The 16,211-nt window shown below is 30.1% G+C and overlaps 1 protein-coding gene across 1 annotated transcript; it reads right to left on the bottom strand.

Annotated features, from left to right (window-relative positions):
- Window positions 1-223: 223 nt before the first annotated feature.
- Window positions 224-3,466, bottom strand: LOC117929660 (cytochrome P450 85A). Its single transcript, XM_034850017.1, has 9 exons — window positions 3,149-3,466; window positions 2,248-2,569; window positions 2,014-2,163; window positions 1,686-1,931; window positions 1,503-1,589; window positions 1,321-1,399; window positions 855-961; window positions 647-771; window positions 224-561 (listed from the first exon to the last, which is right to left on the bottom strand). Exons 1-9 carry the CDS (start codon window positions 3,337-3,339, stop codon window positions 474-476), a joined length of 1,395 nt encoding a protein of 464 aa, XP_034705908.1. The 5' UTR covers window positions 3,340-3,466; the 3' UTR covers window positions 224-473.
- Between the last annotated feature and the right edge of the window lie 12,745 nt (window positions 3,467-16,211).

The raw sequence follows: 16,211 nt of genomic DNA, 5'->3' as shown, positions 1-16,211 counted from the left end.
AACTGGAAATTATTTTCACCTATGACAATGATTCTCTAGGTTTTGCTTCCTTTGCACAAAAACATGCTGGGCCCAAACTTTCAAGTCCCATTTAAGGCCCTTCATTTTGGGCCATCATTTTGACCTGGGTAGAACTTTATGGGCTTTTCCTGGTTCAGGGGACCCAAAAAAAGGGGGGTCTGTATGACGAATGATGTTGAAGCTGATGGTGAATTTGCTTTAATAAAAGAAGAAAACCCAGAAGTTGGGCATGGACAGCATTTTTATTGCCTAAAAAACTTATTTCTCACTGTCAAAAGAATGAGAGAAAATTCATTACAAGTGTGTTAGAAGGAGGCAATGGATATTCCCATATACACAGAACATAATGGAAAATCTAGATCCATTTAAGTTTCTAATATGTTAGAAAATTATTGTACATCCATATTGCTTTCACATGCTCTATATTTTTCTTCTGTACATACATAGGTTAGTCAGTAAGCTGAGACCCTAATGTGTAGTCCATTTGGTGCTTCAACTCTTGGAAACTTCATTAGCTTATCTCCCCCAACTTCTTCCCATCTGCAACCAAATGATAGTGAATTCAATAACCAAGTTTTCTAGCCAACCAAACAGCAGGCAAAAAGAATAAGGCCCACTACTTCACCTGTATCTTGTTACAAAGTAGTGAAGGAATGTAGAAATTTCAGCCATTCCCAGTTCCTTTCCGGGACACTGCCTGGTGCCTCCTCCGAATAGTAGGAAGTAGTTTTGGGACTCTAAGCTCTTGTCCTGCATTCACCAATCCCTTTTAAAAAACCGATACTCAACAATTAGGCAAAGAAGATACAATAACTATATTCAAGTCCACTAACCAGCCATCTCCAAGGATTGAAAGCTAACGGGTCGGGGTATAGCAAGGGGTCATAGTTGATCTCCCTGGTATAAACATATATTCTCCAGCCTTTTGGAATCACAAATCCTGAAGACAAAAAAGAAGGCACACATAAATATAAGGTATTGCAGATAAGAAAAGGGTTCACCTATAGGTAAGAAAATGCAGTAATTTTTTAGGTAATTCCATTGAAGCAAAAGAAGGGAGATCGGTCTAAGGCCTAGCTGGATTGGTAGGTATGCCATGTGGATTGTGATAGGGTAGGGTCCACTGAGGAAGATGACCTCATGTCCATTATATGTTCTGCATTTTTTTTGTGAAAAGAGTGCCAAAAGGAGTAGCTACCTCCAAAACTTCTCCTTGAGCCCATAAAGACTCATCAAGGTGGATAGAACCAAAAGATATTATGGTGTTTGTGAATTATGGTTTGAGTCTGCTCAACTCACCATTCAGTTCCATGTCTTTGGTGGTTTTCCTCAAAACCCCATTAACAATTGTAGCCAGTCTGGAGGTCTCAAAGATCACCTGCACAAGAATAAAGCAGAGTTAATCTAATTTACCCAAACTTTCTGTATGTGGAAAATTGAAAAAATGGATCATGTTGCAGCCAAATTTGGATATTTCTTACAGCTCGGGTGAAGCGCATCAACTTGTAGTCATTCCAGTCAATGGGATCCTCTGGCCTTTTCCTTTCCCTGATTGCCAGATGTTCTTTCTGCAGAGATTGAAATCAAGTCAGGATCATAGGCACTAGAGTAGAAAAACATGAAGATATCAAGATACCAAAAAAAAAAAAAAAAATGTCACTCACTCTGAGTTCATCAAGAACTCTTGGGTGGTCATGGAGATACTTGACAGCCATCATGGAAGTGGTGGAAACAGTCTCGTAACCCGAATACAGAATTGTGATTATGAGATCAATTATCTCTTCATCGCTTAGTTTATATCGATTTTCATTAGTTCTCATTAGGCAACCAAGCATGTCATTGTGGGTTTCCTGGGAAGCTTTTCTCTCCTCTATGAGTTGTCTCAACATGCCAACAATATTCTTCCTTGCCTGTGAAAGCGAAACATCTCAATTATGCAAAACTTCCATGAAAATTAAGAGATAGGAAACACAAAAATGGTGGGCAATTTACTTGGAACCCGCGGCGGTAATTTGTGCCAGGAAGGTCAATAGGCAGAGAAATGGTTCCCAACACCAGCTTGAAAAACTCTGGCATAAACTCCTTAGATATTGTGCCGGATTCAATACCGGCAATCTGCTTGAAAGAAGAGAGAAGTGCCATCTGCAGAAAAAGCAATGGAACAAATGGAAATTAGAATGAAAAAGTTCAAAAATTCCAGAGGGCTTTTTAATGATTGATACAAACCTCTTTGGTTTTCTCCTGGATGTTGATGATTTTGGTATCCCATTTGTTCAGATGGGATCTCATGAACTCATCTATCTTTGGTAAAAGCTGGTCTCTTATCATGGTGGGGCTAATGAGAGCTAGCAGTGCCCCTCTCATGTACTTGTGAGTGGAGCCATGGACAGCTGCAATGTTGCATTTTCCCAGGATATCTAACATGGACTGTGGGTAGCCAGGAACCAGGCCTTTTGCTTCATTCATTAGGATGTATCTGTTGAGCTCTGGATCCATGGAGACTGTGGTAGGACAACCCAATAAATGGGATTTGAAAAATTTTCCATACCTGTTACAGAAAAATTAAAGAAAATTATATTCATACTAAACCATTCATTCTTAAAAATATATACATATATATCTATATAGAGGATAAACATCAAGAATGATCAGTGATTTTCAGGGTAAAATTACTAGAAACCTAAAAGGAACTGCACTTTTTGAACATCTCTGTATTAATTGGCCTGTGTTCACAATGAAATCTAGGCACTCAAAGCCAAAGAAAAAACAAAAATTGAGTTTAATTTTTACAAGCTTTTACTAGTATCAATGAATCAAAATAGAAAGAGAGAAATAACTCAAATAAGTCACTTGGGATTAATGAATGAGTACTTGTGAGTTCTCAAAAGGGGGTTTTACTAGGCCACCACCTATAAATGAATAGGGTGCCCTAAAAATACCATCTGTTCCTTTGAGCTAAAACAGCATAAACCATGAAAACCACTTGAAAAGTGGTAAGCACTTTTCATAAGGGAGCACAAACCAGAAACTGGTGACCCTGAAAGCAGCAAAAGGAGGAAGAAAGAAACAGGGTAAAACCCAGTAAGATCCGTCTGAAAGTGAAGAAACTAAAGAAAACAAGAATCACCTTGCTCTCTGGTTTTTCATGAAGCTTGGGCCTTGCTTAAGAAACTCAGTGGTCTCCCCAAAGACTGGCCAACCCATTGTACCTGGGGGCAATCCTTTCTTCCTGTACCTCACCTCATTCCATCTCAACAAAGCAGTGCAAATACAGAGCCCAATAAGAACCACACCAAAAACCGCCATGAAAACAGCCATTGATGCTCCCAAGAAGCTCCAACCAGTGATCAGAGAGAGCTGTAAATGGTATGGGCTTGCTCTAGTTTAAGTCAGTCAGAAGTGTATATATAGACCTGAGGACTACCATATGTGCAGAGGGTGTGAGGCCACATAGGCCAAACCATGCAAGGTGCCCCCTACTAGGGAGGGACCCTCTCTCAGACCCCCAGAGCCCACCCCACCCCCCCTCCTCAAGTAATAGTAGCACCCTCACCCAAAATTAAATCTCAACTTTTCTTCTCAATTTTTAACTATTTCTCCACCCGGTTTGGAAATATCAGACTATGAAAATCTTTGCCTTGAAAATAAAATGACATGTAATTTTCAATTTTGTACAAAATTAGAATTTTCATTAAATTATTTGAGGATTCAGTATTTTAAATTTTGGGGTTTTTTTTTTAACTGAACCCAAAAGATAAATTTTGTTAACATATAAAAATACACAACAATTTAAATTGATCATATGATTAAAAAATCTCATGTCTATTATATGTAGGTTTAATTGATCATTTATTGCTATTTGTGTCCCCTTCTTCCCTGGTTTTAGCAGAAAGAAGAGAGGAAAAGAAGCCAAGGAAAGGGGGCACATGGTGAGCAGGGGATTGGAGCTAAAAAGAAAAGGGAATTTCCCCAGAGGCAGAGTCCTTCACATGTCTGGCAACAAGATCTGCTTATGGAATTTACAAAAATCACTACAAGACAGGGGTCTTGGTTATCATGTGACTAAGAGCTGGTTCCATTCTAGTGCAAGTATGCAACCGTGCAAGTTTGAAAGACATCAGATACTGAGAGGCTGCCCCCCCTTTGTGGCAGTTGGAAACTTGGAACTTCTGCTCTGTAATTCCTTCATAACCATCACTATACTATTGACTTTTCTGTGCTGCTCTCTGCGAGTTGCTTTACCCAACTGGATTCCCAAAACTACCCACTCAATCTCAATCATTACTAATCCTCACTTCCTCCATTTTACTGTATCAATACAACATACAACAATGAAACACTCTCTCGTATGTTTGGGACGGTGGGGAAAACAGCACTTATTCTTCTGATTACAGCCTAACAGCCTAATGTTTGACAATGGGGAAAACCGCTCATCTTTCTCCTGATTACGCCCTATTTGGAAAAAAAATTATAATTAAATATTAATTAATAAAGTATTTATCAAATAAGTAAATAAATGGAATCAAGATATAAAGGCATAAACAAATGAGACCTGGGTACAAATGAATAGGACTCGAACTCCATCTACTAGCCATATCATCTAATCAGTACTAATTCTTAATAAATTAAAGTTGTGAATTGATCCAATAATCGTAAGGACAAAAACAAATACGTGTAAACTTTAAACGTCGGCCTGAGTCTGAAACTTTGAATCGGGCATGAAATGAGATAAATGTTGGAGTTTTGGGGTAATCACATGAATTGACCTGGAAATGATTGAAGATTTGGAGTCTTGCCTTTTGTAAACTCGAAGGCCCAAAATGCCCTTCACTCGGTTGTGCATTTTTCAGATGATGAAAACCTTTTGGTTTGGGCTTCAATGATTGCTATTAATCTCTTCTCAATCCCGCAGTTTGTGGGTGACTCCCTCGTTAACTCCACATTCCCGGAATGTTCTTATGCAACCTCACTGCATGCCAAATTCTCACCAACAATTCAAGACAGAAACGGTTCATACACATCAACACTAACCTTTCGGTTAGTTTATGAGAAGTGTGAGGAAAAATAAGAAGTAATGAGAAATAGAAAAAAAAAAATAATTTTAAAGTTAATAAATGATTTTTATGCATTTTTTAAACTCATTATATGGTTTTTTTTTCTTTTATATATATACATATATAAAGTAAATAATTCAAATATATATAAATTTTTCATTAATTTTAATTATAATTAATTTTTTATAACAAATTTTCTTTTATTTAAACCAAATATAACATAAAATCGTCTTTTTTTTATATTTTTTATTATTTACTACTCATTTATTTATTGTCATTTATTAATATGACTATGGGATTATCATTTCATTTAATTCATAGTATATTTGATGGTGATTCTAAAAAATATTTTTGATATTTCTAATATTTGAAAATTTTTATTTTTCAAGTATTAAAAAAACTAAAAACACTTATTAAAATTTATATTAAATCACATAACACAATAACTTTTAAATTACAAGTAAATAAAAAAAATAAAATAAAAATAATGTGTATTATGATTTAATATGGGAAAATTACAAAATATTAAGATTTTGTTTGCTTTGAGAAAAGGTTACGGGAATATAATTTTTTTATATTTAGTTTATTATTAAAAAAATATAAAAGAAAATCAATATACTTAAAAATAGTTAGAACTTATATATTTTTTAAATTATTTAATTTTTATATGGATGAAAAAAAAATGAGTTTCAAAAATGATATAAAATAATTTATTAACTTTAATTTTTTTTTATTCATTTTTTTTCCTTCTATGTTTCCTTTTACTTCCTTTGATTGCCAAAAAGTATTAAAGAAAAAAACTTTTAAAAAATATAATAATTCATGTTTAATTTTACTATAAAAAAATATAAAAAAATCAAATATAATTAAAATAAATGAAAATTTTACATATTTCTAAATTATTTAATTTATATAAAAGAGAAAAATTAAATAAAATAATTTGAAGTAATATATAAAAATAATTTTTAATCTTAAATCTATTTTTAATTTTTCTTCAATTTTTCCCTTATGCTTTTTTTTTCTTCGCATTCTTCCTTTAATGTTTTAGAATCAAACACAATCCTTATATTTTTGTTTTCATTAAAGTTTTGTACCTTAGTTAATAATATTCATGCATGATTACATTCTTGATATTATATATATTTTATATCGTGGATAATATTTTTCCTATCCTATTCATAGCGAGGGGCTGTGAGATTTGAGAGCAATAGCTTGATGGGATAAATAAATAAATAAATAAATAAATAATAAAATAAAAGTATGAATATGTTTTTGACTTTATATTGAAGGTGATAGCTTGTCTTGGGGTGAGTAAAAAGGTGGATTGGATGGAGACTTATACAAGGCGTGGATCCTGGTGAGATCCTCCGATAGGGATTGGACACTCTTGATACACTCCTTTTCCCTTTTATTAACACCTTTCTCTCTTTTTTTTTTTCATATTTATTTTATTTTATTTATTTTACCTTCTTTCTTTCTGTTTCTTTTGGTTCTACTGACACTGTGACACCTCAGTTTTCAATTTTTATTTTTTTTTTGGAAAAAAAAATTATAAAAAATAGCATAAAATATTAAAAATAAATAAATAAATTTTAATTTTAATTTTAATTTTAATTTTAATTTTAATTAGTTGATGTATGAGATATGGTTTGGCTAGTTTTCTTTTTCTATACTGAGAAACTAAGTGAAAATTATAGAAGAATATTTTGACTTATTGTACCACGTACCTTACTAGATTCCCACTCAAAAATTGAAATAATGGAAACTTTTTGACTTTTGCCGCTGAAAAAGGAAAAATTTTCTTTTACTCATTTAGAATTTTTGTATTTTATGGGAAAAAGACATTCTCCATATCTTCTTAATGGATTTGTATTATATCGTGAAGAAATAATATCATCAAAACTTTAAAAATAAAAATAAAAATAAAAAACTAGAGGAAAAAAATTGAAGAAAAGAAAAAAAATGATTTATTTTTTTATATAATTAATAAATAATATACACATACATACATTTTTAAATATTTTTAAAAATAAATTTTTTTTGTTTAAATATTTTATTCCTCTTGTTAATATTTTTTTAGAAACTAAACATAATCCAAATGTGGTGAAACTTTTCATGTGAAGTGTTTTCAAGGTGTGGTATAATATTGATTTTTTTTATTTTAAGTTCCATAGAATATGGTTTGTTAGGTTAATTTGTTAATAAGTAATATATAAAAATAAATAAATGGTTATTTAATTAAAAGGGTTTTGGTCCGAATTTGATAAAAATGTTAGGTGGTGTTTGCCTTTTTTTTATTTTTTGTTGAAAGTAATTTATTTTCAAAATTTTGTTTTTTTATTTTTATTTTTATGATTTATTATAAACTCTTTACTAAATAGAAAAAAAATCAAAATATATGTATATTTTTTAAATAAAAAAATAACATATTAATTTTTTTATTTTTTTAATATTTAATATAAATAAAATATAACAAAAATAAAACACTTAATATTTAATATTATTAAATATTAATATTTTATTTAAAATTAAATAAAAAAACAAACATCACATTCCTAATAAAAACACGAAAATGATAAATAGTGGGTAAGGGGTGAAACAATTAATTCAAAAATAAAAAAACATAAGGTCGAGAAATGTGAAATCCAAACCAAAAAAGTTAAAGAAGTGGGGATGATATGATCAAAGGTGGATAAAACAGACCATCAAGATGGGGACCGGAAAGGTCGGAAGGGCCAATGAGAGGGAGACAAGTGGACAATCAGAGCATTCAAATCAGGAATGAAAAGCTGATTTAATGAATCAGCACACGTGCACACTGGTTGGTGAGTGACATATGGCATAATTGGGCACCTTTTATTTGTCATGGGCGATGGCCCTGATGGGTATATTTCAGAAATTCTTTTTGCCTTCCCAAAAATAAAAAACTAGAAATAAAAAAATTATTAAAAAAAAAAAAGGGAGATGAAATTGGAGAGAAATATTGCCGACACAAATGGGGATATTCATCAGAAATAATGGATGATGAAATTGAATAAATAAAAGTGAGATGTAAGTGGGGCAAGTTTTGAAGAAGAAGAAGGGAGAGAGAGAGAGAGAGATGTGTGACTGGAAATGATATGATAATGGAGGTGCACGGAAGGTGCAGAAAGGATACATTTGGTGGGGTTGGAAGAAAACGTCAGTTATAATATATTATGAGAGAGAGAGAGAGAAAAAGGGAGAAAGAGAGAGAGAGAGAGAGAGAAAGAGGGAGAGAAGAATGTCCGTGTCTAGCCACACGCACACATGCAGCCGAATGCAGTTTGGTTTGATTAATAAAAAAGTAGTGATGTACATTGAAACCTCCAGTTGCACGAGGGCCTCTCTTTTGTTTTCTTCTGCTGTACTCGCTCTCCCTCTCTCTTTCCTCCCTCCAACAACATTATTGCCAACATGTACATGCATACATCTATGCCTATCCCCTGCGTATATAATATATCAGATGTATCATCATCTCCTCCAGTCCTCCCCTTCACCTTCCCTTTCGTTTTTATTTTTCCCTTACTGCTTTAACCAATATTAATTAATTTTAAATACCATTGATATAGTAGAGAGCATGGGATTAATAGTCTAACAACAAAGTTTTTATTTAATAACACCCTACAAAACATTATCAAAATGATTGTAACGCATACTATGTCTTTCTTATGATAATACCAATTAAATTCAATAACTTGTCACACAAAAACATTATTCACTCCAACTATTCATGATAAAAATATGATTTTTTTTTTTTAAAAAAAAAAGTATAATTGAATTTTGAATGGTCAATGAGTTTGAATTATGAACAATCTCAATCAACAATTATTGAGCAATAATTCAGGGTGGTAGCTTTTTTTTTTTTTTTTCATGAGTGATTTGTATGGTCAAAATTATATTTCTTACAATAATATTAATTATTAAAAATTCAATAACTTGTCATGAAAAACATGGGCAATATTTTCTAGGACGCGAGTTGACTTGCTTTTTGGGGTACGTCCTAAGGGCCTTTGCTCCCATTCTCCCCACTTGAACTATTCATGATTAAAAATCCGATATTTTTTTATTAAAATTATAATCGAATTTCGAATATTGAAAGGGTTTGAATGATGAACAATCTCGATCAACGATTATTGAGCAATGATTCAAGGTGGCAGGTTTTTTTTAAAAAAAAAAAAAAATGAGTGATTTATATGGTGAGAAATGGAATTGGGTGGCGAAACATATCGAATAGAGAGATATTCATGTTGTAGAGTTGACTTGACATGTCGTTTCGGTTTGTTCTTAAATGTTGACGACATTCAATGCCTATCTATCCGTGTCTTGGACTTAGCAATTAATTTTTCGCGTTAAATGTACTTCCAATCTTTTCTATTGGAATTAATGTTCACGTTCAAAAGGTTTTTTTTCCCTTTTTAATTCCTCTCTTTCCTAGAAGTGGAGGTGGCATGATCACTACCTTTAGGGATGAATCTTCGTAATCTTGTCCTTTGAGTTTCATTCTTAAGGCTTTTTTTTTTTTTTCTATAAAGTAATCCATGTTGCTCTTTTCCTGAATTATTTTCACCTAATTAAAATCAAAAAAATTTAGGATCTTTACTGTAATTGATTTTGAAAACAATTTTAAAAATTGTTTTTTAATTTTTATGAAACAAAAGTCGGTTTAGTAAAATATTTTAACCTATTTTTAATATTTTAAAAATGATTTTATATATAATATTTTATTTTTAATTATTTTATACATTTGTATAATAATTTATTAAAACAATTTTTTAGAAACCAAGTAAAAATAATAAAAAAAAAACAAATACAAGATGTTATCTAAAAATATCTTCTTTTTTTAAAAAAAAATAGAAAACAATTTTTTATTGTTAAACATGTTTCATATGGTTTTTATTCTGAAAAACAAAAAATTATTTTAAAAAACAATTCTCAAACGGATCCTTAACTATTAAATACGTTGGAAGGAACATTAAAATAATAATATCCAAAATAAACAATATTACTTATTTTAAATTTAAAATATATTTGGTAATGATTTTAGAAAAGATTTTTAATTTTTTTAAAATTTGAATTATATAAATTTTTAAATATTAAAAATATTATAAATATTTTATAAAATCATTATCAAACAAACTCTTAATAAATAAAAGTTATCGTATATTTGCTCATAATTCCTTTCTTTAAAATATTTTTTCATTTTTAATATAAATCCATGTTAAACATGTTTGGATAAAAATATAAACGGGTAATCTAAAAAAAAAAAAACTTTACTTCAACTTTAACTTTCAATTAAAACAAAAAATTACACCTATCATACTCAAATTATCTTCAAGATCCAAACGAATCTAAAAAAATCAAGTAAAAAAAAAAAAAAAAAACACGTTATACATAACATAATGAATTAGTTCATTATAAAGCATTGCCAACTAATCAAAGGGATGGACCACCCTGATTTAGTCTTTCCCATTGTCGGCCAAAAACACAGAATAAGAACATGGAGAAACATGGTGGTATAAAAATGAAAGGTTTGTGCAGAATATAGCAAGGAATGCCACCTAATTAAGGACTCTATCCTCTATGTTTGCTTCTTCATTGTCCCCTTTGGAATGGAAGTTCCCCTACCTCCCTATTCAAATTCAAATTCAAATTCAAATTCTCTGCCCTTGTTCTGCTTTTTAATGTATCTATTTTTTGTCACTTGCTAGATTTTTGCCCATATGTCTCTACATGTCTCTAAATTTTAACAATAAATGTACAACATGTGGGTGGGAATTAGGGTACACCCTTTCCTTATCCATTTTAAATATGAATACTTGTACATTTTTTTTTTTTTTACTTCTTTTGTAATGGTAAGAAAAGTGCTTCAAAGATGGGAAGAAAAGCAAAGTGGTTGACGACATTCATTGCCATTTTCCATGTACCAAATCAAATGTATGGCAAAGAGAGGGCAAACAAAATATGGTCAAAATCTTCCCCATTTGATAGGTTCATCAAGTGTCCAAAGACATGAGGATTTGGAAGCAAAACAAGATGTGCTTTAGAGCTTAAAAAGGTGATGAAGGGAGACTCCTTTTTAAAAGCGTGTTTGATTTATTAAATGATGTGACTAAAGCATTTACATTATGATTCTGTGTTTCAAATAATGTTAAATGTTAGAGACATTTTGGATGCATAATCAATATCTATCAAATATCGAATTTCAATCTTTGAAAATACATGACAAAAATTTGAATTAATGAATAATGATATAAATATATGAAATTTAGATACAAATAAATAAATACAAGAAAAATAAAAGAATAAAAATAATATCAAAATATGAATATATATTATGGATAATGAGATTAGATATAAAATAATAAAATAAATAAATGAAATCAAAATACAGGGGACATGATTAATAACACTTTTCCGTAAGGACGTACTGTGGCCGGACCCCAATCCCATAAGACGATGGGAGATGAAATTGTTTGTGATAGTGAGGAGGGTGTCATTATGCAATTGACGTCTTATCCTATTGGGTTGTGTAGCAGGAGCAGGAGGGGGGACTTCACCCATATCATATGATGTTTCTTTGCACGTGTGGTCCGTCGTATCCACGTGCATCTGTTTTTACGCGTTCGTTTCTTTCCCTTTGTCTCTTTCCTCCTCTCCCTCTCACTGCTCCCATTGCCTCAATTATGTTCCCGATTATATCCCTTCAATTTTCTCATATTAAAATCATTACTCCTCTGACATTTCTTTCTACTATTTTCTTTTATTATTTTGTAACAAATATCTGTTCTTCCGGGAATCAGGATAGTGTGACTCTGCAACTTTGATTTCACTTTTTCATCCCGTGAGTGTAGAGTTCAAAATCATCTACGTACTTGGGAGTCTTGGACACAAAAAGTTTTAATGCCATTGGGGTCATGATTTAGAATCAACCAATCAAAGTGATATGATATAAGTTGGAAAAAGTTCTCTAAAAATTAATTATAATTTTTTATCATAATATTCCAAAAACCCTGATTCATTGATTCGAAAATGGATAATATCTATATGAGATTAAGTTATTATAATTGAGATTAAAATCGCAACCTAATTAGATGTGCAACTCTATTAATCTATGACATAATGCTGGTATTTATTGATTTAAGTGATCTCGTAATCTTATCAAATATGATGAAGATCTTGTATAGATACAAGATTTGAATATAATATACCATATTGGATTGCCAATTTGAGTAGCATTGCATTAGCATGACAAATAATGATAAATTTGTATTTATATCTAATAAATGTGATAGGGTAGAGAATGGTACATCACGAAAAGAAATTATAGTGGAATTCTCTTACGAGTCATTCTTATACTATTTAGGTATGAAGAAGTTATAGTGGATTTCTCTTATGAGTCGTACTTGTTATTTAGGTTTGGAGAATTTATAGTGGATTTTTCTTATGAGTCGTACTTGACATTTAAGTATTCACTTTAAAAAAAATTATTGTCATATACACTTATTTTGAAGTGATGCATGAACAACCATAAATTTAGAGCGGACAATATCTAGAAGAGTTTAAAAATTATTTTGAAAACTCATTTATAAGATAAACTTTTTTTTATATATAGAAAATGTTCTAAAAATAGATTGTTATGAATTTTAAGGTTTTTTTTTTTTGCTTTATATATATAGTTAACTTTTCTTAGAATGAATAATATTTTCATGAGTTTAAAAAGGAAAGGAATTGGTAAACTTCTTATACTCATCAATTCCATCCAAATTTTTATTTTAAAATATTTTACTATAATAATTTTTTTTATTTAAATTGTAAGTGTAATTACATATGAATGGTATTTAGACCTTATTTGAGATAACTCTTTATTTTTTATTTTAACAAGTTAAAATTGATTTTTTTTTTAAAAAAAAATCTTAATATTATAAAATTTTTATTAAATACAAAATATTTGACATAAATAAAAATAAGATTTCAATACGAGGGATTTTTTTTTTTTTAACTACAAGTTTTAAAAATAAAATTAACCAAACATAAGTTATTATTTATTTGGATCAATATCATATATATAATTAAATTTAAAAAATTGAATGAAAATCTAAAAAAATAAAATTCACACAAAGAAAAATATGATGAAGCTATCATAAGATTTCATGTATAAATGAAAAAAAAGTAATTTTTTTTGGTCATTTATGTAAAAAGTAGTAAAGATTGAAAAGATTTGAATGATATTTACTTTTTCCTGTGGTAAATTAAATAAAATTAATTATAAAGGGGGCGGATGGCAGGAGGGCACAGTGCTAATTCCTAGGATGGTCCTATTATTACTACCACTAGTCTACTAGTCTTCTAGTCTACTGCTACTACTACCTTTGTCATTGTCATATCTAGTAAATTGTGAAGGCTCGAGGCTAAAAGAGATCCTCTCTATACGGCCCTCACTCACTCGATCACTCGATCACTCCACCCTAAATTAAGTCTCTATCTTCGCTTTCATTTCATCTGCATTTACTTTCCTTGCTCCACATTCCTCGATGGTTTACATCAATTCCAACGACTTTTCTTCACTTTATTTATTTTTTTTAAATTTGTATTTTTTAGTTTTCTCTGGATTGCCGTAAATAATAAATATTCTTCGAAAAGAGATAGTGATGGGGATGGGGCAATGGGCTTGTTAGGTCCTGTTCCTGCTACGTCAAAAGTTTAAGTGCTTGTCACCACACGTGTTTCTTTAACAATTTTTCAAAAAAAAAAAAAAAAATCCTAACAAATTTAAGGGTTAAATTAAATTACCGTGAGTATATATAAATAAGAGATTTTTTACTTACAACTCATGTTAATTGACGATGAAATAAAAAAAAGTTTATCAAATTACTTATTATTCAATGTCCGTTTTTTTTTTTTGATGAAAAAAACTACAAAGTCGAGATTTTACACATTTGATTAAAAAAAGAACCGTAATAACTTTTAAAATTAAATTTTATAACATTTTTAAAAAAATTTGCTTTCAGGTGATAGATTATAAATTGTAACACATTTGATTAAAAAAAGAACAGTAATAATTTTTAAAATTAAATTTTATAACATTTCTAAAAAAATTTGGTTTCAGGTGATAGATTATAAATTATAAATATATCTTTTAACTAAATAATCTGTTATTCTATTTACTTCTCTGTAAATATGATGAAAAATACAAATATTAAGGTCTGAGTCATTTTTCAAATATATTTCATTAAGGGCATAATAAAATTAAGAATGATACTCTTTTTGTTATAATTATCTATCACTACTTTTGAGCCACCTTCAATCTTTAAATCTAAGAACTTATTGTTATTAACAGGTAACACACCATCTTGAAGAAGTCATGTATAATAATTATTGACGTATTAACCATATCTCCACTTGCCGTTACTTTTATTATATTGTTATAATCTCTAATTACCTCGTTTTGATGCATTTTTATTCTCTATCCTTAAATCATTAAAATTTAATTTGAAATTTCCACTAATTAAAAGAATCTAACAAATCCATTTTTCAAACACTCGATAAACAAAATATCATTCATTCTAAAATATCATTCATTCTAGAGATGAGGATTAGTGACAGATTCTTATAGATTTTGATAGTTAGAGGTAGCTATTTGATACCCTTTTTATACATAAGATATGCTAATTTTAAATTAATAGATATTATATACTTATTCTCTTATTCATCATTTTTTTTCTTCTAATTTTTACATTACTCATGTTTAAGAAGTGGTTTGAGTTGGGCTTTGAAAAAGCTTTGGATTTACAAGTTTATAATTGATCACATTTGATCATGCACATTTAATATATATTAAAATATTTTGATAATAAATATTATTAACAAAAAAATAACAGTTACTTACTAAATCATATATTATACCAAAAAACCCCACATGATATTAAATTTGAGAGAAATTCCATATTTTTTTAATAGAAAATATTAAAATATGAATTAAAAAGTAATATGTTTTGTATTCTATTTTTTTTTATTCATTTTAAAAATCAAACATGAGTGTATGAATATAATATATTAAGATATCATTCCATCTAGATTAATATCATATTAAAAAACTTATATCTCATTGAAAAAATATTACATATATATACTTACCATAATTCACTTAAAAAGTAATATAAATTATAATTATATAAATATCAGACAATATGGAATCAGATTAACTAAATCCAAATACATCAGTCAAATACATGGATAAAAATAAGTTGAATTTTGCATACATATATGAAATTAAGACTCTGTTCGGTAATAATTATAAAAAATATTTTTAGTTTTTTTAATATTTAAATGATAAATTTTTTTAAATATGGAAAAAAAAGGACCTAAAACCACCTTAAAACGAAGGGTATCTGGCATTAATAATTTTACTACTCTTGCAAAGATTTTCCCCGTAGTATGAAGAAAAAACAGGATGGACAATTATTTAGTTGCCTATTCTTAGATTAAATATATTTGTTTCAATCATTTGATTTGAAAGAAAATTGTGAGAAAGGAATGGTGCACCATTGTATATTATTAGATTGTATGATCTGCAATCATGGAAACGAAAAGAATGTAATAAAATAATCCACACAAGGCTTTTCTGATTTCTCTGCTCTGTGAGGAGAATTGGTGTGTAGTTGTGAAGAGTCGGATTGGAACCAGAAAAAGGACAAAGAGAAGCAGGAAAGTGGTTTTGTGGGCCTCATTTTTCCGGTGTATTCACCACCCATTCCAAATGTGAAAAATCACCAAATTGCGTTGGTTCTTGAGAGTTGAGACTTAGTATGTGGTGACTGGTGAGGGGGTTGATGTGGTTGGAAATAGTCAGCTTTCTGATTGACTGTGATGCACTAACGCCGTACCAGTACCGCACGATCACACCATATATTTATATCTTCAGCCTCAGCCTCAGCCTCAACCTCAGCCTCAGCCTCGCTCTGTGCATGAAAGATGAAACATCTTAATTTGAGGTCAGTGAGGTCACTACCCACCGGACAAACGCAAGTCCATGGGGAATCTCTCTCCTTTTCTTCGTGAATCTCGCTCCCATGTCCCCCTCCCTCCAAACTTGTAAGAAACTCTTCGGATATGGGA

This window comes from Vitis riparia, chromosome 14 (assembly GCF_004353265.1).
Source record: "Vitis riparia cultivar Riparia Gloire de Montpellier isolate 1030 chromosome 14, EGFV_Vit.rip_1.0, whole genome shotgun sequence".
NCBI lineage: Eukaryota > Viridiplantae > Streptophyta > Magnoliopsida > Vitales > Vitaceae > Vitis > Vitis riparia.
This window is presented reverse-complemented; position numbering and strand designations above follow the sequence as displayed.